At 40.9% G+C, this 27,846-nt stretch overlaps 1 protein-coding gene and 1 long non-coding RNA gene across 5 annotated transcripts in view; one reads left to right on the plus strand and one right to left on the minus strand.

Annotated features, from left to right (window-relative positions):
- The window catches only part of IL20RA (interleukin 20 receptor subunit alpha), a 34,568-nt gene extending 16,706 nt beyond the window's left edge, over window positions 1-17,862 (minus strand). For 2 of the 4 annotated variants that reach the window (XM_018053253.1, XM_018053252.1), the window contains exon 1: window positions 17,608-17,862. In XM_018053253.1, the coding sequence (XP_017908742.1) occupies window positions 17,608-17,716 (109 nt within the window). In that variant the 5' untranslated portion in view covers window positions 17,717-17,862. Of the gene's footprint in view, window positions 1-15,862; window positions 16,046-17,607 lie in introns of all 4 variants that reach the window. The other 2 variants (XM_018053255.1, XM_018053254.1) reach the window with 2 other exon arrangements.
- LOC108636733 overlaps window positions 17,449-27,846 on the plus strand; it is a 49,290-nt gene continuing 38,892 nt past the window's right edge. The window contains exon 1 of the long non-coding RNA XR_001918551.1: window positions 17,449-17,486. This is a non-coding gene — a long non-coding RNA (uncharacterized LOC108636733). The remainder of the gene's footprint in view (window positions 17,487-27,846) is intronic.

The raw sequence follows: 27,846 nt of genomic DNA on the forward strand, positions 1-27,846 counted from the left end.
GGACCTTGTGGCAAGTAACAGGCCTCCAAGATATGTTGAAGAATTGAATGAAGTTTCTTGCCAAAAGGCACATTAGTGAGCTTAGAAGTGGATCCTCCAGTCCCAGTAAAACTTTCAGATGACTGCAGCCTCAGTCATCTATACTCTCATATATACTCTTGACTATTCTCTCGTGAAAGACCCTCAGCCAGAACCACCAGATAAGCCATTACTGGATTCCTGACCCACAGAAACTGAGAGATGATATTTGTTGCTTTAAGCTGCTAAGTTTTGAGGTAGCTTGTTACCCAGCACTAGTATCTAATACAACAAAGAGTCTAAAACTTAGAGAAACTAAGAGAAATCAATCACTTAAAAAAAAAAACACAAGTTAAATGGAGGAAGGAAAATAATGGTTCCCTTCATATCCAGTGATGTCATAAAGGACTACTGCGGTCGAAATCTTGAAAAATGTTCTATTTAGTAGTTTCATTTCATCTTTATGAAACATTTTAAAAACCAATGAGAAGAATGAAAACTTCTTAGACTTTTAATTACAAGTGAGGGTTACAGCAACAATTTTTTGAATTTTTTAAAAAAGATAAATGCTCTGTTAAACACATTATATTGAGTTGGCCAAAAAGTTCATTTGGTGTCTTCCACAACATCTTATCATGAACTTTTTAGCCAACCCATTAAATACACTAATAAGGATTCAGAGTAGTAAACATCTTTAATAGAAATATATTTTAAAATGGATGTTGCTGTTTGGTACACTATTTCAGGGGGAAGAATATCCTTAGCTTTTGTCCTTCAGATTCATTTGTATTGACGTTATCTTATAGATTTCCTAGGCAGAAAATATATCTGTTTTGGATATCCTCTAGTCAATAAATCAAAGCATTGCCTCGGGGACAGCCCTAAAATAACAACAACAACAAAAAAAAAATCTGAAGACATAGGGATACACCACTTGAAGATGGAAGATTGGAGTGATACATCTGTAAGTCAAGAAGCCTGGCTACTACCAGAAGCTAGTCAAAGTGAAGAAGGAGCTTCCGTCAGAAGCTTTAGAGGGGGCATGGCACTGCCAGCCCCTTGGTTTCATACTTCTAGCTTTCAGAACTATGAGAGAACACATTTCTGTTATTTTAAGCCATCCAGTTTATGGTACTTTGTTATGGCAGCTCCAGGAAACTAATACAGCTGCCACCATGTGGATACATAATGATGAATAAGCAGGTATGTTCCTGCCCTTGTGGAGATCCCAGACTAGTGGGAAGAGAGATACCATTGACAAGTCAAAAATCAAACAAGCACGTGGTGACCCAGCTATGGAAGAGAATAAGGTTGGAGTAGTGGGTCACAGAACCTACTTAGATAGGGGCTTAAGAGTCAGCTGTGAGGTAGGAGGGCAGTGTTCCAGGCAGACTCCAGAGGTGGGGAAATGCCAATCCAAAAAGACCATGGCCTTGGAACAGTCAAAATGTCATTGTGGCTGGAAAAAGTGAAGGCTACTGGCCACATTGTGATTGAAGAAATTCAAAGGGGCTAGATCTCTCACTGTCACCCCCGTCTTTGTAAACCCTGGAAACGAAGTTGGGATATAATTGAAATACAGCAGAAGAGCACTGATGCCTTTTAGGCAGTGGAAGTCAAGAGCCTATTTGTATCTCAAATGGATTACTTCACTATTGAGAGGAGAAAAGATTGAATGAGAGCAAGAATAGACCTGGAGAGACGGGTGAGACCACAACTGCAGCAATCCCAATGAAGATGGCTGAGCTGGCACCAAAATGCTGGCTATGGATATGGAAAGTGGGGTGGCACCAGCTGGGAGCTCTATTTTCAATGCCTGTTTTGTAAGCTACATCAACAGATGAAGATTTATCAAGGAATATTTGCCTTTCTGATGATGCAAAAGAATGATAGAAAATAGAATTCGCACTTGTTTCTGAGGGGAAGAAATAGCACATTAAAAAAAAGCATAATCGATAACTAGTATTTCCTTGTGGTGTTATCATCTTTACAAAGTCGTAGGTACTATTTGTTTCCAGGTTGGAAAAACATAAAGAAAACACTCCTGAATAAATGTTCCAACTGAGATAAGTCATTTTCTTAACCTGCCAGTACTGATAAGATAATTTAATCAACATCCAAGTGAAAATATGTCATACCCACATTGATATCAGGAGTCATGTGCTGATCTGTGAGTTACCAAAGCACTTTTGTTCACATAGATTTATGGCCTGTGAGTATAGATCTGATCTTCTGAGAGTCCTTCTATTTAATATCCCAAATCACAAAGTTTTTGGATTGGTACACATAATTTTATTTCTAGGAGTGCTGTACCACCACAACTTTGGTTTGGAACAAGGGTCTCCACAGTCTGGTCTGGCCTCTCCTTATGGTATTCAGCCAAATGCACTATGTTCACTGGTCACACCAAATTACCTGCAAACCCCTAACTTGCTTAGCTGTTTCATACCCTTTATAATTTTGGTACTCTCTCCCTAAATATCTTTTGGAACTAGAAGCCGCCTTATTTTCCCTTGTGTGCCTCTATTCAATGAATATTGGCCTGTGCTATTTTAATGACATGATTGTGTTGTGATATTGAGGAGAGTATGCATGGTATACCCTAAAAGGGATTGGGCATTTCTGATGACAGTCACTGGGTAGGAGGCATTTCTTTCAAGAGAAAGTGAAATTCAGAAGATCTCAGAAAGGGACCAGAATTTTGGGCTCCCTTTGAGCTTTCCTGATGGGGGTGTGAATGTTGGGCAATGGGAGGGAGACTTGAGGCGGGGTCCCCTTGGATTATGGGTAATTAAGGTGGCTTCTGCAAACTAGCAGTTATCAGTGGGGAGGGAGGAAGGCCAATACAGGGGAAGAGAATTAAGAAGCACAAACTATTATGTATAAGATAAGCTACAAGGATATATTGTACAACACAGGGAATACAGCCTATAAATGGAGTGTGAAAAACAACAGAAAAGATGGCTTCTACCCTAACAAAGCTGTGAGAGGTCAGCAAGGAGGAGCCACTTAATGAACTCCCAAGTAATGATGAGTTAGCTCTAGCTTGTAAGTCATGTCATTTAGACTTGTGTTCCCTCTTTGTGTTTATTTTCCTCTCGTTATATCTTGGCCTTTGGGAAAGCCTTCTAGCCCAGCTTCATCTATGTTATAGCACCATAAAGAAAAGGTCCTTTGTCTCCTCTTGGGTCCTTTAGTAGAAAGAGAATAGATAGATGGCATTTGAAATGGGTAAGTCTTTGACAAGTTCATTAGCGGAGTTTTACAAAGTGTGGCTGCTGCATTGGTTCCAAGAGTTATCTTATAGCTACCTTTCTGTAAGTGTAATGAAATAGTATGACATTTTCCTAATGGCCTCAAAGATAATACTAAGGTCACTGTCTAAATATGTTGCAGTTTTAATCATATGCCTGACAGTAAAAGGTATTTCTATTTCATTACACTGTGGGAAAAATCAATGCATAAATTAGTACTCGATGAACACCAGTAAAAAATGGTGAGGTTTTCAGCATGAACTCATGGAGGGTAACTGGTCTCATGGTTACCCAAACCTCTGTCTTCTGGGGCTGAGACTTTCTGACTTACCCTTTATGAACAATATGCTCATGCACTTCTGAGGAAAACTACCAGACTGTAAGAGGCTGAACAGTCAAATGTGGCCACTTCTGGGGACTTCCCCTTGGGGCCATTAAGTTTTGCAGGCTCATTAACTTGGGAACCTCAGCATTGAGGAAGCCCTGCCCAGCTCTGCCCTGAGAAAGTCTCCAGCCCCATCTGTCTTTCTGCAGCTGAAGCAGTGAAGCAATCACCAGGCTCTGAGCTGTTTGACACAGGGCACCATGTCTCACAAGAGCCTTTGTATCCCCAGTGCCTGGCAAATAGTTTTGAACTGAACGAACCACTTCTTGGCTCACATACGTCATGAAGAGAGAGCAGGACCCTCACATGAGCATCTGAATGAGGGTGATACAGTCTGAACTACCAAACCTTGATAGCTTGAAATAACCCTGGGAAACCTGCACTGTACACAAGGGATACTCAACATATTTTTAATGAAGGAAGAGCAGCTCATGGTAAGTGGTTGCCACATATTATAAATGTCTTTCAAAACAGGAAAATACTTTACTACCTTGTAAGACCAAAAGAAGAGGAAAAAAAATCACCTGACTGAGTTTTCTGTTGTGGGAAATGGGGTTAAGAAGAGTTGATGTACAAAAGGGCACCAGAGGGCGATTAATCAATTTCAGGAAGCAACGCTGTAAATATCTCATCCCACCCTCCACCAAAGGAGAGCTAAGCAGTGTCTCTGCCTTCCAGCAGATGAAGTATTGTTCTAACTTCATGCTAAAAGGAAAGGCATATTTTCTTTGGTCTTAAGTTTTAAATTATTTCTCCTGAAAAATATTAACTCTTCTTTCCTCCTTCCCCAGCCACTAAAATTATATTTCAAGTGCTCTTAAAAAGTGAATCGTGTATTATAAACAGTGCTGAGACGATTCACTTTTTAAGAGCGCTTGAAATGTAATTGCAGTGGCTGGGGAAGGACGAATGGATAAGAAAGCTGGGGTACATATACACAATGGAGTATTACTCAGCCATTAAAAAGAATACATTTGATCCGTTCTAATGAAGTGGATGAAACTGGAGCTGATTATACAGAGTGAAGTAAGCCAGAAAGAAAAACACCAATACAGTATACTGACGCATATATATGGAATTTAGAAAGATGGTAATGATAACCCTGTATGCAAGACAGCAAAAGAGACACAGATGTATAGAACGGACTTTTGGACTCTGCGGGAGAGGGAGAGGGTGGGATGATTTGGGAGAATGGCATTGAAACATGTATAATATCATGTAAGAAACGAATCGCCAGTCTAGGTTCGATATAGGATACAGGATGCTTCGGGCTGGTGCACTGGGATGACCCAGAGAGATGATATGGGGTGGGAGGTGGGAGGGGGGTTCAGGATGGGGAACTCATATACACCCATGGCGGATTCATGTCAATGTATGGCAAAACCAATACAGTATTGTAAAGTAAAATAAGAAATAAAAAAAAAGTGAATCGTCTAACCAACATTTCAAGCGTGATGTAGGAACTATTTACCTGAGAAAATATACTTAACTGTCTTCTATGAAGGAGAGTACGGTTTGGAGTTAACATTAGTTCCTCTGAACTTGATTCTCTTTCTCTACCAATTCTGCTACTATTTCCCTATTACCGCTTAGCCCATTTGCTGTTGTACTTGAGTACGGCCTCTGCTTTGTCTATAATAGGACTGCTTGTTGTTACACGGGGCACAGCCACCTGCTCTATCTCATTGGCCTCTAATAATTGTTTATGTGAGTAGGTCGGAGAGAAGTCATAAAAACAAGAGTTCCAGAGCCACACTGACACCTGCTCCCTGCTCTCCGCTTACCTAAGCTGTGTGCCCTGAAGTAAGTTATTTAGCCTCTGCACTCAATTTCCTCATTTGTAAAATGAAACAATATTATTATCTGCCTCATAGGCTTGTTGGGATGATTAAATAAGGTTCCTAAAATAGTGCCTGGTACAAAGAAAGAACTCAGTAATTGTTAGCTCAGCCTTGTCCTTCATGGGTTTCCCTGGTGGCTCCATGGTCAAGAACCCACCTGCCAATGCAGGAGACACAGGTTCTATCCCTGAGCCAGGAAGACCCATGGAAGGAGGAAATGGCAATCCACTCCAGTATTCTTGCCTGGAGATCCCCATGGACAGAGGAGCCTGGTGGGCTACAGTCCATGGGGCCGCAAAGAGCCAGACACGACTTAGTGACTAAACAACAACAACGTTGTCCTCCGTCGTTACTATTCTCCCTTCACAGCTGAATAAAGGCCCAGAGAGGTGACCAACTTGCCTGCGGTTATTCAACCATTCGGAGGGTGCTTGAGCCCAAGCATTCTTAGGACAACAGAGATCTCTCTGCTAGGATACTCACTTGCTGCCTTTAGGGAATGCTCCAAAGAACAGTGTTATGGGAAGAAGAGATTGCACAATCATTACAAAGTTTGCATGTTACTGAAGGAAAATTCTGAGAGAGATGAGAATACCAGAACACCTGACCTGCCTCTTGAGAAACCTATATGCAGGTCAGGAAGCAACAGTTAGAACTGGACATGGAACAACAGACTGGTTCCAAATAGGAAAAGGAGTACGTCAAGGCTGCATATTGTCACCCTTCTTATTTAAATTATATGCAGAGTACATCATGAGAAACGCTGGACTGGAAGAAGCACAAGCTGGAATCAAGATTGCCAGGAGAAATATCAATAACCTCAGATATGCAGATGACACCACCCTTATGGCAGAAAGTGAACAGGAACTCAAAAGCCTCTTGATGAAAGTGAAAGAGGAGAGTAAAAAAGTTGGCTTAAAGCTCAACATTCAGAAAACTAAGATCATGGCATCTGGTCCCATCACTTCATGGGAAATAGATGGGGAAACAGTGGAAACAGTGTCAGACTTTATTTTTTGGGGCTCCAAAATCACTGCAGATGGTGATTGCAGCCATGAAATTAAAAGACGCTTACTCCTTGGAAGAAAAGTTATGACCAACCTAGACAGCATATTCAAAAGCAGAGACATTACTTTGCCGACTAAGGTCCGTCTAGTCAAGGCTATGGTTTTTCCTGTGGTCATGTATGGATGTGAGAGTTGGACTGTGAAGAAGGCTGAGCATCGAAGAATTGATGCTTTTGAACTGTGGTGTTGGAGAAGGCTCTTGAGAGTCCCTTGGACTGCAAGGAGATCTAACCAGTCCATTCTGAAGGAGATCAACCCTGGGATTTCTTTGGAAGGAATGATGCTAAAGCTGAAACTCCAGTACTTTGGCCAACTCATGCGAAGAGTTGACTCATTGGAAAAGTCTTTGATGCTGGGAGGGATTGGAGGCAGGAGGAGAAGGGGACGACAGAGGATGAGAAGGCTGGATGGCATCACTGACTCTATGGACGTGAGTCTGAGTGAACTCCGGGAGTTGGTGATGGACAGGGAGGCCTGGTGTGCTGCGATTCATGGGGTCGCAAAGAGTCGGACACGACTGAGTGACTGAACTGAACTGAAAATTGCTTCTAAGGAGATATATAAGAAATTCAATGAGGAAAACCTGAGTATTTCTCCTTCCCTGAATTTTTCTGGTGGAAGTATACTTAGTCATGTCATTCATTCAACCTCATTACCAGACACCTACTAGAAATAGAACCTACCAGTTACTAAGGTGCACTGGAAGACAGAAACACACAGAAGGCCCTGCTCTTACAGAGCAAGTATTTTCTGCATCTGGACATAATCCATCAATACACGCTTTCCCTGCCAAGTATGTGAATGTTTATATGGATGAGTGATACATAAGTCATACATGAAAGACATGTTATTTCTTTACAGCCACACCTCAATAAGTAAATCTATGTGCTTAAACATGTTCTGGAATATTGCTGTCGGTACATGAGAGTAAATAGGACTTTAAGATTGAGACTACTTCTTAAAATAAATATATTGGCGTTTATCCATCAAAAAGAGTGCACATCTTCCAAGCAGTTTCCTTGGGACAGTTTATAATTATTCCTGGCATTGCTCAGCTCTGGCATTTGGAACACAGATCTTTTTACCTACAACTGTCTTCAGAGGTAGCTTATAAACATGCAAAAATTCCATCTCATTTTTTTAAAATAGGCACACCTTGCTTTTGCCCAACATAGCATTTCTTAGCTTGGTTATACAAGTTGCTTGGAAGTGGCTCTGAAAGATTTTGAAAATTAAACCACACCTTCAAGATGAGGTTTGCCACTTAATGGGTTATTCTGACCAACGTGTGCAGGTTCTATCCGGAACTCTGAAAAAAGTTTAGGAAAAACACTGTCAGATTTTTGTGCATAGCTTCCTAAAACGCCTATTTTGAAGATGGCATTATCAGTTTGCATATGTTGGTCCCATTGTTAGAGAATCAGTCCCACTGGCTTATGTCATTTCTTGTGTGACTGCTTTCCCTTCCCTTTCAGAAATTGGCTTTTTGAGGGCAAGGGTTTGATTTTCTCCACATTTTGTGATTGCCAAAGTGTCTATCCAAAGTGATGAACACAGTAACTGTGGGAAAGAATATTCACATGTGCGTTGTAGTCTCTACAACTCACTCAATAACTTGCCTCATAAAGGAAAAGACAGAAGAAAGAACAGAGACAGACTTCCCTAGTGGAACAGTGGATAAGAATCCACCTGCCAGTGCAGGGGATATGGGTTCAATCCCTGGTCCAGGAAGATTCCACACGCTGCGGAGCAACTAAGCTGCCCAACATAACTACTGAGCCTGAGTGCTGTAACTCCTGAAGCCTGTGTGCCTAGAGCCTCTGCTCCCCAGTAAGAGAAGCCCCCGCAGTGAGAGGCCTACTCACCACAACAAAGAGTAGTCCCCACTCTTTGCAACTAGAGAAAGCCCGCGTGAAACAACAGAGACTCAGCGCAAGCAAAAAACTAAAAGTAAATACATGACAAGAAAGAACAGAGAGAACCCATTTGGAGCCACTAAGGTATTGGAAAGAACAACTATTGGGAGCTCCAAATTCAATCAACAGATATTTATTAAATATCAACATATATCATCCACTTTATCTTTCACTTCATTTTCAAATCCAGTACTTCTTTTTATCCTCACATATGTAATACAGTTTTTCCACTGATATCTCTATCACTTCACATATTCAGAGAGAAAATGAACAAGATAAAAATGTGAGAAGACAGAGAAAAATAGAAAAAAGTAAGAAAAACAAACAAAAAAAATAAGCCTTGAAAATAATTACTTAGTGCAGATTTGGAAGTAATCAATAGTATTTACTTCTGCTCATTGTTGATTGGGATTTTGAGGCAAATGAGGTTGAGAGTGTGATCTCAAGCTGTCTAATCAAATAAGATGAAGACAGAAGTGTATAGCAGCCATTAAAAATACAGTCAGATCTTTATGACCCAGCAATCCCACTTCTGGGCATACACACCGAGGAAACCAGAATTGAAAGAGACACATGTACCCCAATGTTCATCGCAGCACTGTTTATAATAGCCAGGACATGGAAACAACCTAGATGTCCATCAGCAGATGAATGGATAAGAAAGCTGTGGTACATATACACAATGGAGTATTACTCAGCCGTTAAAAAGAATTCATTTGAATCAGTTCTGATGAGATGGATGAAACTGGAGCCAATTATACAGAGTGAAGTAAGCCAGAAAGAAAAATACCAATACAGTATACTAACACATATATATGGAATTTAGGAAGATGGCAATGACGACCCTGTATGCAAGACAGGAAAAAAGACACAGATGTGTATAATGGACTTTTGGACTCAGAGGGAGAGGGAGAGGGTGGGATGATTTGGGAGAATGGGAATTCTAACATGTATACTATCATGTAAGAATTCAATCGCCAGTCCATGTCAGACGCAGGGTGCAGCATGCTTGGGGCTGGTGCATGGGGATGACCCAGAGAGATGTTGTGGGGAGGGAGGTGGGAGGGGGGTTCATGTTTGGGAACGCATGTAAGAATTAAAGATTTTAAAATTTAAAAAATAAAAAATAAAATAAAAAAAAGAAACAAAAAAAAATTTAAAAAAGTTATTACAAAAAAAAAAAAAGAAATAAATGAACCAAAAAAAAAAAAAAAATACAGTCAGAAAGATGCATCTTTTTCAGTGGGCTAACTCTTCTCTGTAGTGACAAGTCAATGCTTTGATGTTTTTGACAGTGACCTAGACTCGATTTAGACCTCTTCAGGTTGGATTACGCCTTGATGAAATTGTGTAACTAAATGTAACACAATGGACAGGGGATCTATGTGTAACACAGGTCTCTCTGAAGATCAGCTCTTAGGGGTAGTTATCCTGCCACAAAGATGTTAGAAAAACACTGGTCGGGATAAGGTACTGGCAACAATGGACCTTCTCCAGGATCAATGCAGAGAATGGATCAATGCAGACATTCCCTTGCTCTTGCTATTAAAGCTAACAGAGGACTGTGTTGATTCAGGAAGTAGGAAACAGCACCTAGGATACCAGCCTTCTTAGAAAACTGCAGCTGTAACATGGGTGCCTTTTGATAACTGTTTGCAGATGGACTCAGCACTGAGTAGAGCCGCAGTTCACAATGACCTGGCGAGGCTGTCAAGGACCTTGAGGTCACGCTGTCCGTAAGCTGCAAAGCTCCTTACTCTATACATTTGGCAATACCACCCTCAAAAAAAAAAAAAATCTCTCCTTTTCGTAGGATTTTGCTATTTGTTGTTGGGTTTTGTTTGTTGATTAGTAGCTTTATAAGAAAGAAATATAAGTGTGGAAAAGGAATATTAACCACCTGGTCATTTACAGATAGAATATGCTTAGAGCAGGATTTAATTTCTTGATAGTATTTTAAATGAAAAATACAATGAGTATATTGGCAATTCTCATAAGTTTCAGTTTCCCTTTTCATAGAAAGCTCTGCTTGACTCCTAAATTAGAGCAGTTGCCTTATTCTGTGCTTCTAAAGAAGCTTGGTTTCTTCAGTTCTGGCATTTATACTGTAATCATCTGAGATTAAAAGCTCTACAAAGAAAGCGTTCTTGCTTTCTTGTTCAATTCAATACTTAGAACAGTTCCTGAAATGTATGAATGAATGACTCTGAGTAGGTGAATGAATAAATGAAAATACTCAAAAGAAGGTTATTTAAAAATCACATTGCATCAAGTTATAGTTTAACTTATGAAAACTCAAAATGAATGTGTGGGGGTAAGAAGCTGATTCTTTTTCGTTACATCTGATCAGCTCAAATACCTCATTCCCCTAAGTTATATACTCCTAAGGTACATATGCTGTTCTATTTTGTACTAAACCAACCATTAGTCAACTTAAAAAATAACAACATAAAGCATTTAGTAGATAATTTAGAGAACCTTTTAAACATATACGTTTTAATGTAAAATGGAGGAGGGAGGCTGACTTGGAATCACATGAGTAATTAGCCTTAAGCATGAAAATGGTCCATGTTGGAGCAAGATTTTTCAGGAAAGTGCCCCCACAGAGAAATGGAGGCAGGAGGTAGGGGTTGGAAAAGAGTGAACCCCTCTGCTGAAGAAATTTTAACTCCATCATCTTAATACACATCCATTGATGTTTCTCTTTTTTAAAAATTAAGATAATTGGCATAAACATTATATTAGTTTCAGTCATACATCATTATGATTCCGTGTTTGCATGTATTATAAAACAGTGGCTCTCTCTTATGTTCATGCTACAGAAAGTGTAAGAGAAGACTCATCTCTGCCCTTTACATTCTCAAGGGAGGCTTTCAGGTGTGAGACCTCTGCAAAAGTTTCCATTTGGCAGTGGACATAGATTAATAAATATGTTGAGGAGAACTACATAGGCAGCTTTTCTTCACTTTAGGAGCCAAGCTCATGGGTCCTGCTCACTAACCTCCAAGTCTTTGAGGGTATGGTGTATGCCTGCTCAGTTGCTCAGTCATGTCCAACTCTTTGCAAACCCCATGGACTGTAGCCTGCCAGGCTACTCTGTCCATGGAATTTTCCAGGCATGAATACTGGAGTGGGTTGGCATTTCCTCCTCCAGAGGATCTTCCTCGCCCAGAGATTGAACCCGGGTCTCCTGCGTTGCAGGTGAATTCTTTACCACTGAGCCACCTGGGAAGCCCCTTGAGGGTATGGTTGGTGTTATAAATGTATGTTGAAAGGAGTATGTTGCAATCCCAACCTCCAGTACCTCATTAGGGTGGGCTCCAATCCAACATGACTGGTATCCTTATAAAAATGGAAAATTTGGATGCAAAGAGAGACATGCACAGAGGGAAGATTATGTGAAGAGACAAAAGGAGCACTGTGGGAAGGCAGAGAGGACTGGAGTGGTGCTCAACAGCTAAGGAATGCCAAGGATTGCCAGCAACCACCAGATGCTAGGAGACAGGCGTGGAACAGATGCTCTCCTACCGTTTTCAGTTCTAGCTTCCAGAGCTGTGAGATAGTAAATTTATACTGATCTAAGCCACCCAGTCTGAGGTACTTTGTTATGGCAGCCCTAGAAAAGTAATATAGTCGGCATCTGTTGCTCACATCTGTCCTCAAAAATGAACATAATGTTTATTTATGAGAACAATGAATGCTTTAAGGGCCGCCAAGTTACCTGAAAGTGCAGAGGAAGGGATTGATGTAGGAGAAAAAAAAAAATCTGCAACATTGAAAAGGAGGAAATTTAAATGAGGGAAGGAATGTAAACAGAAGCTTTAACTAAGAGGATACACTTGCCAAAATATCTCATACTACCAAAATACAAGTGTAATTGTATGAAACGGAAATTTCAGGAGGCTGGATGAAAGGCATACATGCTCAGGCACAAGATGTGCAAGGAAAACTTCCTGACAAACCTGTGGAAGAGAGGTATGTCATTCTCTGTGCCTGGAGGTGGAGCTGGCATTTGATGAAGCCGCGCATAAAGTGATTGGAAAAGTTGAGCGGAAGTCATTTTGGCATCTCCACGTGCAATGCAGTGAGCACTGCATTGAAAAATAGAACTGATTTTGAATAGATAATATTTGTAATCAGTAAAAATTTCCTTTCCAGAAAAGTCTCATTAATTGCATTCCATCATCATTAAGTCCATCATCACAGATTTCACCAGCTCTAGCCAAAACATTATGCCATATTTCCCATTCTCCATAATCTAAGAAGTGAAGAGAAAGAAAACTGCCTCTGCAAGATGAAATTATGTTTATATGAAATTCTGAGTTTAAATGAGAGGTCAAGGTCTGTGTCTCATAGGAGAAGATAATGAAGATAAAAAGGGAGGGTAACTTTTAGGCATTAGAGACCTGTGTTCACCAAGAACCCGATGCTAAATCACTTAAGGACCAACATGCCAGGGGTAGTGTTTAAAATGTGGCAGATGAGCCATCTCATCACGATCCACCTGAGAGCTTATGGACAATCCAGAACACACACCTACAGAAAAGACCAGAAGAGAGAGGGACCTGGCATGATGTAACTGGGGAGGTGGTTAGCTGAGATGAAAGAAGACAGAGGGAATGTGATGGTTGCAGTCAATGAGCTGAGCAGCTTGTTCTGTACAACTTGATCCACTCAGAGTGAGGACCAACTCTGAGAGAGACAATGGGAAAAGAGGAAAGAGATCACGATCTCAGCTCATTACACAGAAGAACATCCCGGTAGCTGGAAGTCTGCAACGACAGGACATAGTGACTTGGGTGTCAGGCAGTGAGTTTCCTATGATGGGAGGTGCTTCAACAGCAGAGTTATGGAAGTTATGCTGCAGAAGAGATTCACAAGAGAAGCAGTTGGATGGGATTTTAAGGTCTTTTCAAGCCTAGTTTTCTGTATCAAAAAGAATTCTGAAAATAAAGCAGAAGAAATATTTAATTTTAACATCGCCAGTCAGTTTTTTTTTTTTTTTTAAAGAGGGCCTAGAAACAACATTCCAGTAGCAATGAGCACACCTGACAACGAGATTTTGGTTTCTAGATCTTATTCTCCAGGAGAAGGAACTAGAGCTCCTTAGGAAAGTGGCTGATTCAGCCCTTCATGCCTGCGTGCTAAGTCACTTCAGTCGTGTCCGAACTCTGTGTGACCCTATGGACGGTAGCCCACCAGGCTTCTCTGTCCGTGGGCTTCTTCAGGCAAGAATACTGGAGTGGATTGCTATGCCCTCCTCCAGGGGAATCTTCCCAACCCGGGGACCAAACCAGTGTCTCTTATGTCTTCTGCACTGGCAGGCGGGTTCTTTACCACTAGCACCACCTGGGAAGCCCATTCAGACCTGGGGAAGGGAAAATACGAGATGAATTTGAAATATTTTGTGATGCTACAAAGTAATGAAATGCTCAGGAAAGAATGGTGCCAAAGCATGCAGGAACCAAACTAAAAGAGCTTTTGATGGCCAAAGCCAGAAAATTTGAGCAATAAAATTAATACTAAATAATAATAGTATTGGATTATAACTCAAACAATAAACATTTATGAATCCATATTAATATATGTAAGAAACTAAATAAATACATGAAGTAGAAGCAAAGGCTCTTCCCTGCATTAGAATTCCAATTCAATAAATTGAGAAGGAAAGAGTGAAATTTAAAAATCACCACTAAGCATAACAGTTACTGCATCCAGTATCCATTGATGAATATTAAAATTAGTGGGCGTAAGTTTGAGGAGAAACAGGATACTTGCTCCATCTCACAATATCTTCCCACTGCTGCTGCTGCTGCCAAGTCAGTTCAGTCGTGTCTGACTCTGTGCGACCCCATAGACAGCAGCCCACCAGGCTCCACCGTCCCTGGGATTCTCCAGGCAAGAACACTGGAGTGGGTTGCCATTTCCTTCTCCACTAGATATTTATTAATCAAAAAGTGAAAATAGGAACTCTACAGTGAAAAACCCTATAGACACCACCTAAACCAAATGATCAAGGTTAACATCATCAGGAAGAAGATGCATTGATATCATAAACCCTTTGATAGGATGGGCTGGTAAAGATAACGCCATTTCTGTGGTATTATTGCCCAAAGGGAATAATCTCACTCTAATGAGGAAATCTCAAATGAACCCATGCTGAGGGACAAGTCTGAGGGAAAGGTGACCAGGACTCCTAAAGTGTCAGGACATGAAAGCCAACAGAAGCTGAGGAACTGTCACAGACTGGAGGAGAAGAAGGAGACACAGCAACTAAAGATAATGGAGATCCTGGAACACAAAAGCAGTTAGTGGGAAAAAAGGGTGAAACTGAAACAAAGTCTGTAGTTTAGTGACTAGTGTTACACTGTTGTTCAGCTGCTAAATTGTTTCTGACTCTGGGATTCTGTGGCCTGTAGCCCACAAGGCTCCTCTGTTCATGGGATTTCCCAGACAAATACTGGAGTGGGTTGCCATTTCCTTCAACAGGGGATCTTCCCAACACAGGGTTCGAACCCAAGTCTCTTGCATTGGCAGGCGGATTCTCTACCACTGAGCCACCTTGGAAGCCTGAACAGTGTTACATCAATGTTAATTTCACGGTTCTGAACCCTGTATGGTTCAGATCTTAAAATTAAGAAAAACAGGGTGAGGGGGTTAATGAGAGCTCAATTATTTCTAGAGCTTTTCTGTAAGTCTCATATTAGCTCAAAATTAAAAGCTAAAAAGATGAAAGCAATGAAAAAATTTAATTAGTTCACTGGAATCATTTGTGTGTGTGAAAAATATCTTAAAATAACTTCTCCATGAAATAAAATACCTGATACTGCTGTGTTTATATCAAAGAAGAAACACTTCAACAAATATCCTTGCTGTGTTAAATATAGCATATTAGTTCTAACAAGCAGAGATATTTTAATATTTAGACCATATTCGAAAGCTCCAAACCTAGAGCTGGCTCCTTTGTTCATAGACACAATAAACTCTATTTTTTTCCCCCTCTTTGGGGATTTTGGGAAGCTCTTCTTGAGGGAGGCACACCGGAGGTGAGATGTCAAGTCTGAACAGGAGTTAGCCAGAGACAGAGTCGGCTGGAGCATTCCAGCACAAGGAATTGCAAGTATGAAGTCCCTGTGACGCAAAAGTTTCGTTTGCTCTAGGAACAGGAAAAAGTCCACAATAGTAGGAATTAAGTGGTGTGAGTGAGGCTGAAGAGACAGGCAGGAGGGGGTCACATAAGACCACACAGGAGAATTTAGAATGATTCTATCAGCAGTGGAAGTTTCTTAAGGATTTGAGGAGAGGAGATACGTGACTTTGGCAGGTCATCTCCTCCCACTCTCTGTTACTGGCTTTAAATGCTCATTAATATTATGCTGACCAGGATTCTTTATCTGCAGTGACGAATAAGACAGGGGATTAGGCCAACAAAACCAGACTGCCAAACCATAATGATGAACTTCCTAGTGAAACTTCTGTCCCTGGAGAGTTGATAGAGTCGAGTTTGTGTCCCTCCTGCCTTGTGGGTATGGTACAGACGTTCCGGATTCCTTTAAAAGTTTACCTGAAATGAAATACCAAGAACTTTCCTAAAATGCTGATGCCACATTGAAATTTTTTTTTCTTTCTCTTTGGGGGTTTGGTATTGTAGTACAGCCTGATCCAATCACAGAGTTGTGTGACTTCAAATTTTTGTGCCAAAATTTTTGAAATATTAAAGCATTTACTACTGGAATGTGGCAATGTCATATAATTCTTAGAAAGTTCACATGGGTCAGCAGATATGGTGGTGGAACCAACAAGACGGGATAGCTCTCTATCCACATAAACACATGTACCTTCTCACCTGATTCTCCCATCAGCTCTCAGTGTGCCTGGAGGCCCAGAAGAAGACAGAAATGTTTTAAGATGAGCCAAGAAAGTACCTGGGTCAGGAGAGAGTTTCTTTGTTTTTTCCCCTAATTTTGCTTCGAAGCCAAGAATATTATTACTTTCTATTGTCAGCCTCCCAATCCAATCAAGGAGCAAGCTTTATTTCTTTGATTAGAAATAGAAACAACTAAATTCCTGTCAGTTAGTTGAAGCTCAGTTTCTGGCTAAGTCAGGAGCAGTCTCTTCTCATTCAGCTTACTTAGGGATATTTATCACAAGAGAAAAGAATGGCCACTTCTGGTAACTTCAAGATTTAGAAGAGAAAGAGAAGCTTTTTGTGCATAATGTCTATTGTCCAAAAATCTCTCCAAGATCTATATGCACGCGTTTCCTACCTTTGTAATTATATTGAACTTTTGCAACTTGTTCTTTGATTACTAAGGACACCACAGTTTCATGGACAACTTCCTGCATTCACAGTCATTATTCAGTTCTGGGTTAAAAACATAGAGGCCTGGACCAAATCTGCACAAAATACAGTATTTCACGCTCTGTTGCTTGAAAGTTTTTAAAAAGAGAGGATCCTAGGTACCTTGCTTTAAAAACATTCTTTTTCTCGTATACCAGAAATGCAGAAGGAAAACAGAAATCAGTTAATGAATCATTCTGATTTACTGGCTTGCAGCTGGTAGAGTTAAAGCTTAAAAACAAAACCAAAAAAAACCTGTATCACAGATCAGTTCAAAGTTGTGTCACTTCCGAAAAATCAAAGGGCACTTAGAGGTACGTGGTCAAAACTGCAAAGGGGGAAAAAATGACTTGCCCAGGAAAGGGATCTTACTTTAGAAACGTTGCCCCTTTCTAGCTCCCGTCCCCTGCGAGCCCAGCTCTTCCCCGTTTGGATTTTTAAAGCTCAGGCATCGCCTCCTTCCCTGGGATGCTCCCTGTAGAAGGGCGGCTGGTCCATGGGGCCGCGGCGGGGGTGGCGACAGCCTGCGACGGGGGCGGGGGGTGGGGCGGGAAGTGCAATGTGCAAGGGCACTCTCGCCGACCGCACGTTATCACCTGCGGGTCCACTCGGGGCGACTACCGTCAACCTGCCTCCACCGTCACCCGCCACCCTCGCCACAAGTGTGAGTAAGTTCTCAGCGCGCGCGAGGCAGCGGCGTTTCTTCCCCGGGCTCCCCGGCTCCCCGCGCGGACTTGCGCTCCTCCTGCTCTGCGCGCCTGAAAGCAAAATCCGGATACTCCTACCTGCCCGTCCCGTCGGCGCGGCCATCAGCAGCAGGAACAGCAGGGCAAGGAGGCCGGGTGCCGGGGCTCCTCTGGCCGCCACCCTCGCTGAGGGTCCGGGGGCGCACATGGGCGCCGGGGCTGGGTCACATCTTTGCAGGTACCCGTCAGCGTGGGACGCCCCCTCGGGCCGCGGGCGCTGAGAGCGCCGTCTCCCCTCCGCACCCTGGGCCCGGGCTCAGGCTGAGCGCCGCGCTCCAATCGGCTGGGTGCCCGGGGAGGCGGAGCTGCGGCGGAGCCCCACCCGCGTCCCGCCGGAGCCGGGGCTGGGTGCCAGCGCCAGGGGGAGTGTCCGACTTCTCCTCCAAGCCCGTCGGGCTCGCAGCTCCGAGAATCCGTGACTTTCTGCCTCCCAAATAACGAGGTCACTTTTACTGTTGTTTCGTCTCTAAGTCGTGTCCTTCTCTTTTGCAACTCCATGGACTGTAGCCCACCAGGCTCCTCTGTCCGTGGAATTTTCCAGTCAAGAATACTGGAGGGGTTGCCATTTCCTTCTCCACGGGATCTTCCCCACCTAGAGATGGAACGCACCTCTCGCCCTGCAGGCAGGTTCGTTACCGCTGTGCCACTGGGAAAGTTCAAGGAGGTCACTACTGCAGGGAAAAATTCCCTCCCGACTGTTTAAAAAGTTCCTCGTATCGAATTCTTTCTGTTAAAGTAAACAGTGTGTTTTCTGTTTTCCTGACTGGACTCATTGATTTGGTAAGAGTTTAGGAAGGACAACATTTTAAAAAGGGCTTAATGTTATCAGTGGGCTTCCCAGGTAGCACTAGTGATAAAGAACCCACCTGCCAATGCAGGAAACTAGAAACGCGGGTTTGATCCCTGGGTCGGAAGATCCCCTGGAGGAGGCATGGCAACTCACTCCAGTATTCTTGCCTAGAGATCCCCATGGACAGAGGAGCCTGGTGGGCTGCAGTCCATGCGGTTGCAAAAGAGACCCACATGACTTAGGGACTAAACACGTAACACGCAACGCTGCTGCTGCTGCTGCTAAGGCGCTTCAGTCGTGTCCGACTCTGTGCCACCCCATAGACGGCAGCCCACCAGGCTCTGCCGTCCCTGGGATTCTCCAGGCAAGAACACTGGAGTGGGTGGCCATTTCCTTCACCAGTGCATGAAAGTGGAAAGTGAAAGTGAAGTCGCTCAGTCCTGCCCAACTCTTCGCTACCCCATGGGGCTGCAGCCCACCAAGCTCCTCCGTTCATGGGATTCTCCAGGCAAGAGTACTGGAGTGGAGTGCAGAAAATACCACTTCTCAAATCGCATGTACACCCGTGGTGGGTTCATGTCAATGTATGGCAAAACCAATACAGTACTGTAAAGTAAAATAAAGTAAAAAAACAAAACAAAACAAAAAACAAAAACTGAAGAATTGGAGGAAGATTTGATGAGACAAGATTCCATAGAATTTTAAAGGGCTTCCCTTGTGGCTCAGCTGGTAAAGAATCTGCCCTAAGTGCTGGAGACCTGGGTTCGATCCCTGGGTTGGGAAAATCCCCTGAAGAAGGGAAAGGCTGCCCACTCCAGTATTCTGGCCTGGAGAATTCCATGGACTGTATATAGTGCTCAGGTCGCAAAGAGTCAGACACAAGTGAATGACTTTCACTTCTTTCACTAAAGCAGTTAAGTCCCTTTCTGGATTTTAAATACACACACACACTCTAAAGTGTCACTCAGCCATAGCAAAGAATGAACTATTGCCATTTGCAACAACATGGATGAGCTTAGAGAATATTTACTAAGTAAGTAAAGACAAAAACAAATATGTGCTATCACTTATATGTAGAGTCTAAACTATAATGCAAATGAATATATATACAAAACAGAAACAGACTTATAGACATAAAAACTAACATGGTTACCAAAGGGGGAAGGGAATGAGGGATGGATAAATGAGAATGAGATTGACAAATACAAACTACTGTATATAAAACAGATAAACAGCAAAGACTTATTGTAGAGCACAGGGAACTATATTCAATATCTTGTAGTAACCTATATGGAAAATAATCTAAAAATATGTGTACATATAACTGAGCCATTTTTTTCTCTATCTGAAATTAACACAATATTGTAAATCAACTATATTTCCATTAAAAATTAGTCTTGCACCAACATTATTACTTTAATTCTGGTGGGTTAAACATGATGTATATTTGCCACAGAAGTATTTTGAGTTGATCATTTTTGGTATCTAAACCTTAAGACTTGTGTGTGTTTTGGTTCCAGTGTGAATTGTTCATGTCCCTAAAAGGGCTGAGGCAAATATATATAACCTTCCCTCCCTGTCTCGCAACCCCTCCCTTTTTAAAAAAATTGATGCATAGCTGATTTACAATGTTGTGTTAATTTCTGCTGTCAGCAAAGTGATTCAGTTATACATATATATTGTTTTTCATATTCTTTCCCATTATGGTTTATCACAGAATATTGAGTATAGTTCCCTGTGATCTATAGTCCCCTAACACTTCTTAACTTGAGCAGGAACAGTTTATTGTTTCCTCCTTCTAGGAAGCAGGAATGGGGAACGTACCTGAGATCTGTAGTCCTTTCCACTCATAAGTGGGTGCCCCTTGTTTGGGAGCCAACCATCTTCTGTGTGCCCTTGCCTCCCTCCCTCTCACCCTTCCTCCTCAGCTTCTCCTGTGCACTGATCAGACAGTAAGTCAGAATTTGATAGTCTCATACCTGTGAACACACTCACATTTCTGTCCTCAGGTTGCCTATGGCTTTTGCAGGATGAGTGTGACCTGAGAAATTGCTAGGCCTTCAGTTGTTGCCCATGCATTGAAGAGGACAGACATGACTTTTGCTTTTAGCTGTGACCTGGAATTCACCTTAGGGCGTTTCCTTAGTACCTTTAAATTCTACCACCTTCTCACTATTGTGAACTTCAGTAAGAGACAGTCTGAGTCCCTCCCAGTCTAAGCCTCTCAGGTTGAAATAAATTCTAGTATATCCTTCCACACATTTTTGAAATGACTCAACACATTCAGATCAACATTTTTCTTCTCCTCAAACATTACAATTCTTCTTGCCCTGACTTATCACACTGGGATCTTAGTTCTGTGAAACCTGATGTATGAGTTTCTGGGCTTTCTGTTCAGAAAGGTCATAAACCAATCCTTCCCATCCCAGCCTGGACATTAATACCACAAACAGGTAGTATAAATTTTCCCCATTCCAGTTTAACTCCTAAACAGTTTCCAGGGATATCATCATCATCATCTGAAGTTACTGTGTTCTTATTGTCAGCCAGGTACCAACTAAAATTTCTATATTTGCTGCTTTCTTTAGTCCTTAAAACAATTCTATGAGTCAGTTATGTTACCCCGAGTTACAACAGGAGCAAACAGGCTTGTACAGATGGTTTACTTAAAGGGACAGAACAAGGATCTGAATCCTGGTTAATGCAATTCCAAAGGCTGTATTTTAATGACTTCCTTTATGCCTCTTATATTAATACATAACAAAATGAATCACATACATATGAGGGGTGAACTGTGAAATAGTGCACATAGTAAGATGTATTCTTATTAATTTATGAAAATGCAGCATGAGTTGATTTCCTTAGCATAAACTACCCTGTGAGTGGGAAGAGATGCCATTCCTGGACACCCAAGCATGAACAGGGCAGGATCAGAATGTAATAAGGTTACTGCTCCAGGAGTACACCTGAATATTAGGGGGACAGGTGGCAATCAGAACATGAAGGGTGGCAAGATAAAGTTCTCTGAAAAGGGTTGGGGGTAGTGGCAGAAAAGGAGAGTTCTGGGGAAATAATAAGCATCCAGTATTTAGAGGATTTCTACAGTCCTTTTAGGCCACTCTGCCATGCTCTCTTCATTGATTGAATGAACTACTCTGTGGCTATATGGGGCCACTAGTAATTTTTGGTATGCTGTTTGCTTAAATCCAAATTATATCTAATATTTCAAATCCTATGGGATCTTATCAAATCTTCCCTCAATGCTTCAGTTTTTATTTTGGGAAGTGGTATTGTGTCCCGTGTGTTCAGTCGCTAAGTCATGTCTGACTCTTGTAACCCCATAGACTATAGCCTTCCAGGCCTCTCTGTCCATGGGATTCTCCAGGCAAGAATACTGAAGTGGGTTGCCATTTCCACCTCCAGGGGATCTTCCTGATCCAGGGATTGAATCCATGTCTCCTATGTCTCCTGTGTTCCTTGTGGGTTCTTTACCACTGAGCCATTGGGGAAGCCCCTTTGAGAAGTGGTACATGCTTTTAAAAATGTTTTGTAATTGTGAAGTCTAATATGCATACAGAAAATGCACAAATGTTGTTACAGCTCAGTTCAGTTCAATTCAGTTGCTCAGTCATGTCTGACTCTTTGCGACCCCATGGACTGCAGCACGCCAGGCTTCCTTGTCCATCACCAACTTCTGGAGCTTACTCAAACGCGTGTCTATTGAGTCGGTGATGTCATCCAACCATCTTATCCTCTGCCATCCCTTTCTCCTCTTGCCTTCAATCTTTCCCAATATCAGGGCCTTTTCCAAGGAGTCAGTTCTTTGCATCAGATGGCCAAAGTATTGGAGTTTCAGCTTCAGCATCAGTCCTTCCAATGAATATTCAAGACTGATTTCCTTTAGGATTGGCTGGTTTGATCTCCTGGCAGTCTAAGGGACTCTCAAGAGTCTTCTCCAGCACCACAGTTCAAGAACATCAATTCTTCAGCGCTCAGCTTTTTTTATAGTCCAACTCTCATATCCATGCATGACTACTGGAAAAACCATGGCCTTGACTAGATGTACCTCTGTCGGTAATGTAATGTCTCTGCCTTTTAATATACTGTCTAGGTTGGTCACAACTTTTCTTCCAAGGAGCAAGTGTCTTTTAATTTCATGACTGCAGTCACCATCTGCAGTAATTTTGGAGCCCCCCAAAATAAAGCCTGTCAGTGTTTCCTTTGTTTCTCCATCTATTTGCCTTGAAGGGGTGGGACTGGATGCCATGATCATGGTTTTTTCAATATTGAGTTTTAAGCCAACTTTTTTTCCTTTATATATATATTGTGAATTTATTTATTTTTTAATTGAAGGATAATTACTTTACAGAATTTTGTTGTTTTCTGTCAAACACCAACATGAATCACCCATAGGTATACATATATCCTGTCCCTTTTGAACCTCCCTCCCATCTCCCTCCCCCATCCCACCATTCGTGGTTGTTACAGAGCCCCTGTTTGTGTTTCCTGAGACACACAGAAAATTCCCATTGGCTTTCTTTTCTACACATGGTAATGTAAGTTTCCATGTCACTCTCTTCATGCATCTCACCCTCTCCTCTCTCTGCATGTTCATAAGTCTGTTCTCTATGTCTGTTTCTCCACTGCTGTCCTGCAAATAAACTCTTCAGCACCATTTTTCTAGATTCTGTATATATGCATTAGAATATAATATTTATCTTCCTCTTTCTGACTTACTTTACTCTGTATAATAGGCTCTAGGTTCATCCACCTCATTAGAACTGACTCAGATGCATTCCTTTTTATGGCTAAGTAATATTCCATTGTGTATATGTACCACGATTTCTTTATCCATTCATCTTTCAATGGACATCCAGGTTACTTCCATGTTCTAGCTATTGTAAATAGTGCTGCAATGAACAATGGGATACATGTATCTCTTTCAATTTTGGTTTCCTCAGGGTATATGCCTAGGAGTGGGATCACTGGGTCATATGGTGGTTTTATTCCTAGTTTTCTAAGGAATCTCCATAGCGTCTTCCATAGTGGCTGTATCAGTTTACATTCCCAACAACAGTGCAAGAGCAATCCCTTTTCTCCACATCCTGTCCAGAATTTATTGTTCATAGATTTTTTGATGGTGGCTATTCTGACTGGTGTGAGATGATATTCCATTGTAGTTTTGATTTGCATTTCTCTAATAATGAGTGATGTTGAGCATCTTTTCATGTGTTTGTTAGCCATCTGTATGTCTTCTTTGGAGAAATGTCTGTTTAGGTCTATTTCCCACTTTTTGATTGGGTTGTATGTTTTTCTGGTCTTGAGTTGTATGAGCTGCCTGTGTATTTTAGAAATGAATCCTTTGTCAGTTGTTTCATTGGTTATTCTTTCATCCCATTCTGAGGGTTGTCTTTTCACCTTGCTTATAGTTTCCTTTGCTGTACAAAAGCTTTTAAGTTTAATCAGGTTCCACTTTTGTTTTTTATTCCATTACTCCAGGAGGTGGGTCATAGGGGATCTTGCTTTGATTTATGTCATTGAATTTTCTGCCTGTGTGCTCCTCTAAGACTTTTATAGTTTCTGGTCTTACCTTTAGTCCTGTAATCCATTTTGAGTTTATCTTTGTATATGGTGTTAGGAAGTGTTCTAATTTCATTCTTTTATATGTTGCTGTCCAGTTTTCCCAGCACCATTTATTGAAGAGGCTGTCTTTACCCCAGTATATATTCTTGCCTCATTTGTCAAAAATAAGGTACCCATAGGTGCATGGGTTTATTTCTGGGCTTTCTATCTTGTTCCATTGGTCTATATTTCTGTTTTTGTGCCGGCACCATACTGTCTTGATGACTGGAGCTTTGCAGTATAATCTGAAATCAGGAAGGTTGATTCCTCCAGTTCCATTCTTCTTTCTCAGGACTGCTTTGGCTATTTGGGGTCTTTTGTGTTTCCATATGAATTGTGAAATTTTTTGTTCTAGTTCTGTGAAGAATGCCATTGGTAATTTGATAGGGATCACATTGAATCTGTAGATTGCATTTGGGAGTACAGTCATTTTCACAATATTGATTCTTCCTACTCAGGAAGATGGAATATCTCTCCCATCTGTTTATGTCATCTTGGATTTCTTTCATCAATGTCTTATAATTTTTGGTATACAGTTCTTTTGTCTCCTTAGGTAAGTTTATTCCTGGATATTCTTTTTGTTGTAGTGGTGAATTGGATTGATTCCTTAATTTCTCTTTCTGATTTTTCATTGCTAGTTGATAGACGTGCAAGTGATTTCTGTGTATTGATTTTGTATCCTGAAACTCTGCTAAATTCACTAATTAGCTCTAGTAATTTTCTGATACTATCTTTAGGATTTTCCATGTACAGTATCATCTGCAAGCAGTGAGAGCTTTACTTCTTTTCCGATGTGGATTCCTTTTATTTCACTTTCTTCTCTGGTTGCTGTAACTAGGACTTCCAGAACTATGTTGAATAATAGTGGTGAAAGTGGACACCCTTGTCTTGTTCTTGAACTTAGGGGGAGTGCTTTCAGTTTTTCACCATTGAGAATAATGTTTGCTGTGGGCTGATCTTATATGGCCTTTACCATGTTGAGGTAGTTTCCTTCTATGCCCATTTTTTGAAGAGTTTTCATCATAAATCGGTGCTGAATTTTGTCAAAGGATTTTTCTGTATTTATTGAGATTATCATTTGGTTTTTATCTTTCAATTTGTTAATATGGTGTACCACATTGATTGATTTGTGTATATTGAAGAATTCTTGCAACTCTGGAATAAACCCAACTTAGTCATGGTGTATAAGCTTTCTGATGTGTCGCTGAATTCTGTTTGCTAAAATTTTGATGAGAGTTTTTGCATCTATGTTCATTGGTGATATTGGCCTGTAGTTTTCTTTTTTTGTGTGTTGTCTTTGTCTGGTTTTGGTATCAGGGTGATGGTGGTCTCATAGAATGAGTTTGGAAATGTTCCTTCCTCTGCAATTTTTTGAAAGAGTTTTAGAAGGATAGGCATTAGTTCTCTGAATGTTTGATAGAATTCTCCTGTGAATCCATCTTGTCCTGAGCTTTTGTTTTTTGGGAGATTTTTGACCACAGCTTCAATTTCAGTGCTTGTAATTGGGTTGTTCATAATTTCTATTTCTTCCTCATTCAGTCTTGGAAGATTGAACTTTTCTAAGAATCTGTCCATTTCTTCCAGGTTATCCATTTTATTGCCATATAGTTGTTTGTAATAGTCCCTTATAATCCTTTGTATTTCTGCATTGTCTGTTGTAACCTCTTCTTTTTCATTTCTAATTTTGTTGAGTTGATTCTTCTTTCTTTTTTTCTTGATGAGTCTGGCTAAAGGTTTGTCAACTTTGTTTATCTTCTCAAAGAACCAGCTTTCAGTTTTATTAATCTTTACTATTTTTTCTTTCATTTTTTTTCATTTATTTCTGCTCATATCTTTATGATTTCTTTCCTTCTTCTATTTTTTTCCCTTCATTTTCCAAGTGTAAAGTTAGGTTGTCTATTCAATATTTTCTTGTTTCTTGAGGTAGTATTGTATTGCTATAAACTTCCCTCTTAGAACTGCTTTCGCTGCATCCCATAGGTTTTGAGTTGTCATGTTTTCATTGTCATTTGTTTCTTGAAATTTTTTGATTTCCCTTTTGATTTCTTCAGTAACCTGTTGATTATCTAGAAGTGTGTTGTTTAATCTCCATTTGGTTGTGTTTTTTACAGTTTTTTTCTTGTAACTGATATCTAGTCTCATAGAGTTGTCGTCAGAGAAGATGCTTGATACGATTTCAATTTTCTTAAATTTACTGAGGTTTGATTTGTGACCCAAGATGTGGTCTATCCTGGAGAATGTTCCATGTGCACTTGAGAAGAAGGTGTATTCTTCTGCATTTGGATGGAATGTCCTGAAAATATCAATGAGATCCATCTCATCTAATGTATCATGTAAGACTTGTGTTTCCTTATTAATTTTCTGCTTTGGTGATCTGTCCACTGGTGTGAGTGGGGTGTTGAAGTCTCCTACTATTATTGTGTTACTGTCAATTTCTCCTTTTATGTCTGTTAGTGTTTGTCTTATGTATTGAGGTGCTCCTATGTTGGGTACATAGATAGTTACAATTGTTATGTCTTCCTCTTGGATTGATCCCTTGATCATTATGTAGTGTCCTTCCTTATCACTTGTAATCTTTATTTTAAGGTCTATTTTGTCTGATATGAGGATCACTACTCCAGCTTTCTTTTGCTTCCCATTTGCATGGAATATATTTTTCCATCCTCTCACTTTCAGTCTATATGTGTCTTTAGGTCTGAAGTGGGTTTGTTGTAGACAGTGTATATATGCATCTTATTTTTGTATCCATTCAGCTAGTCTGTGTCCTTTGGTTGGAACATTTAGTCCATTTACATTTAAAGTAGTTATTGATATGTATGTTCCTATTGCCATTTTCTCAGGCCAACTTTTCACTCTCCTCTTTCACCTTCATCAGCAGGCTCTGTAGTTCTTCTTCACTTTCTGCCATAAGGGTGGTGTCATCTGCATATCTGAGGTTATTGATATTTCTCCTTGAAATCTTGACTCCGGTTTGTGCTTCATCCAGCCCAGCATTTTACATGATGTATTCTGCATAGAAGTTAAATAAGCAGGGTGACAATATACAGCCTAGATGTACCCCTTTCCCAATTTGGAACAAGACTGTTGTTCCATGTCCAGTTCTAATTGTTGCTTCTTGACCTGCATACAGATTTCTCAGGAGGCAGGTAAGGTGATCTGGTATTCCCATCTCTTTAAGAGTTTTCTACAGTTTGTTGTGATCCACACAGTCAAAGGCCCTGGCATAGTCAATAAAGCAGAAGTAGATGTTTTTCTGGAACTCTCTTGCTTTTTCTATGTTGGCAATTTGATCTTTTATTCCTCTGCCTTATGTAAAACCAGCTTGAACATCTAGAATTCCATGGTTCATGTTCTTGAAGCCTTGCTTGGAAAATTTTGAGCATTACTTCTCTAGTGTGTGAGATGAGTGCAGTTGTGCAGTAGTTTGGACATTCTTTGGCATTGGCCTTCTTTGGGATTGGAATGAAAACTGATCTTTTCCAGTCCTATGTTATAGCTCAGTGAATTACAAAGTGAAAGCATTGGTAAGCATCACTTAATTCAGGAAATGGAACAGTTCTAACCTGATAGAAACCCCTCTCCTAACCTTTCTCTTCTTCCCCAAATCACACAAGGTGTATTCTGTCTTCTCTCGTTCAACACTAGGCTATGAGAGTTATCTGTGTTACTGCCTTAGCTGTACTGTCGTGCTGAGAAGTTTTTTATTGGATGCCTATGCCATGATAGTATATTGAAAAGTAGAGATATTACTTTGCCAACAAAGGTCCGTCTAGTCAAGGCTATGGTTTTTCCAGTAGTCATGTATGGATGTGAGACTTGGACTGTGAAGAAAGCTGAGCACCACAGAATTGATGCTTTGGAACTGT

The sequence above is a fragment of the Capra hircus genome, chromosome 9 (genome assembly GCF_001704415.2).
Source record: "Capra hircus breed San Clemente chromosome 9, ASM170441v1, whole genome shotgun sequence".
Classification (NCBI taxonomy): Eukaryota; Metazoa; Chordata; class Mammalia; order Artiodactyla; family Bovidae; genus Capra; species Capra hircus.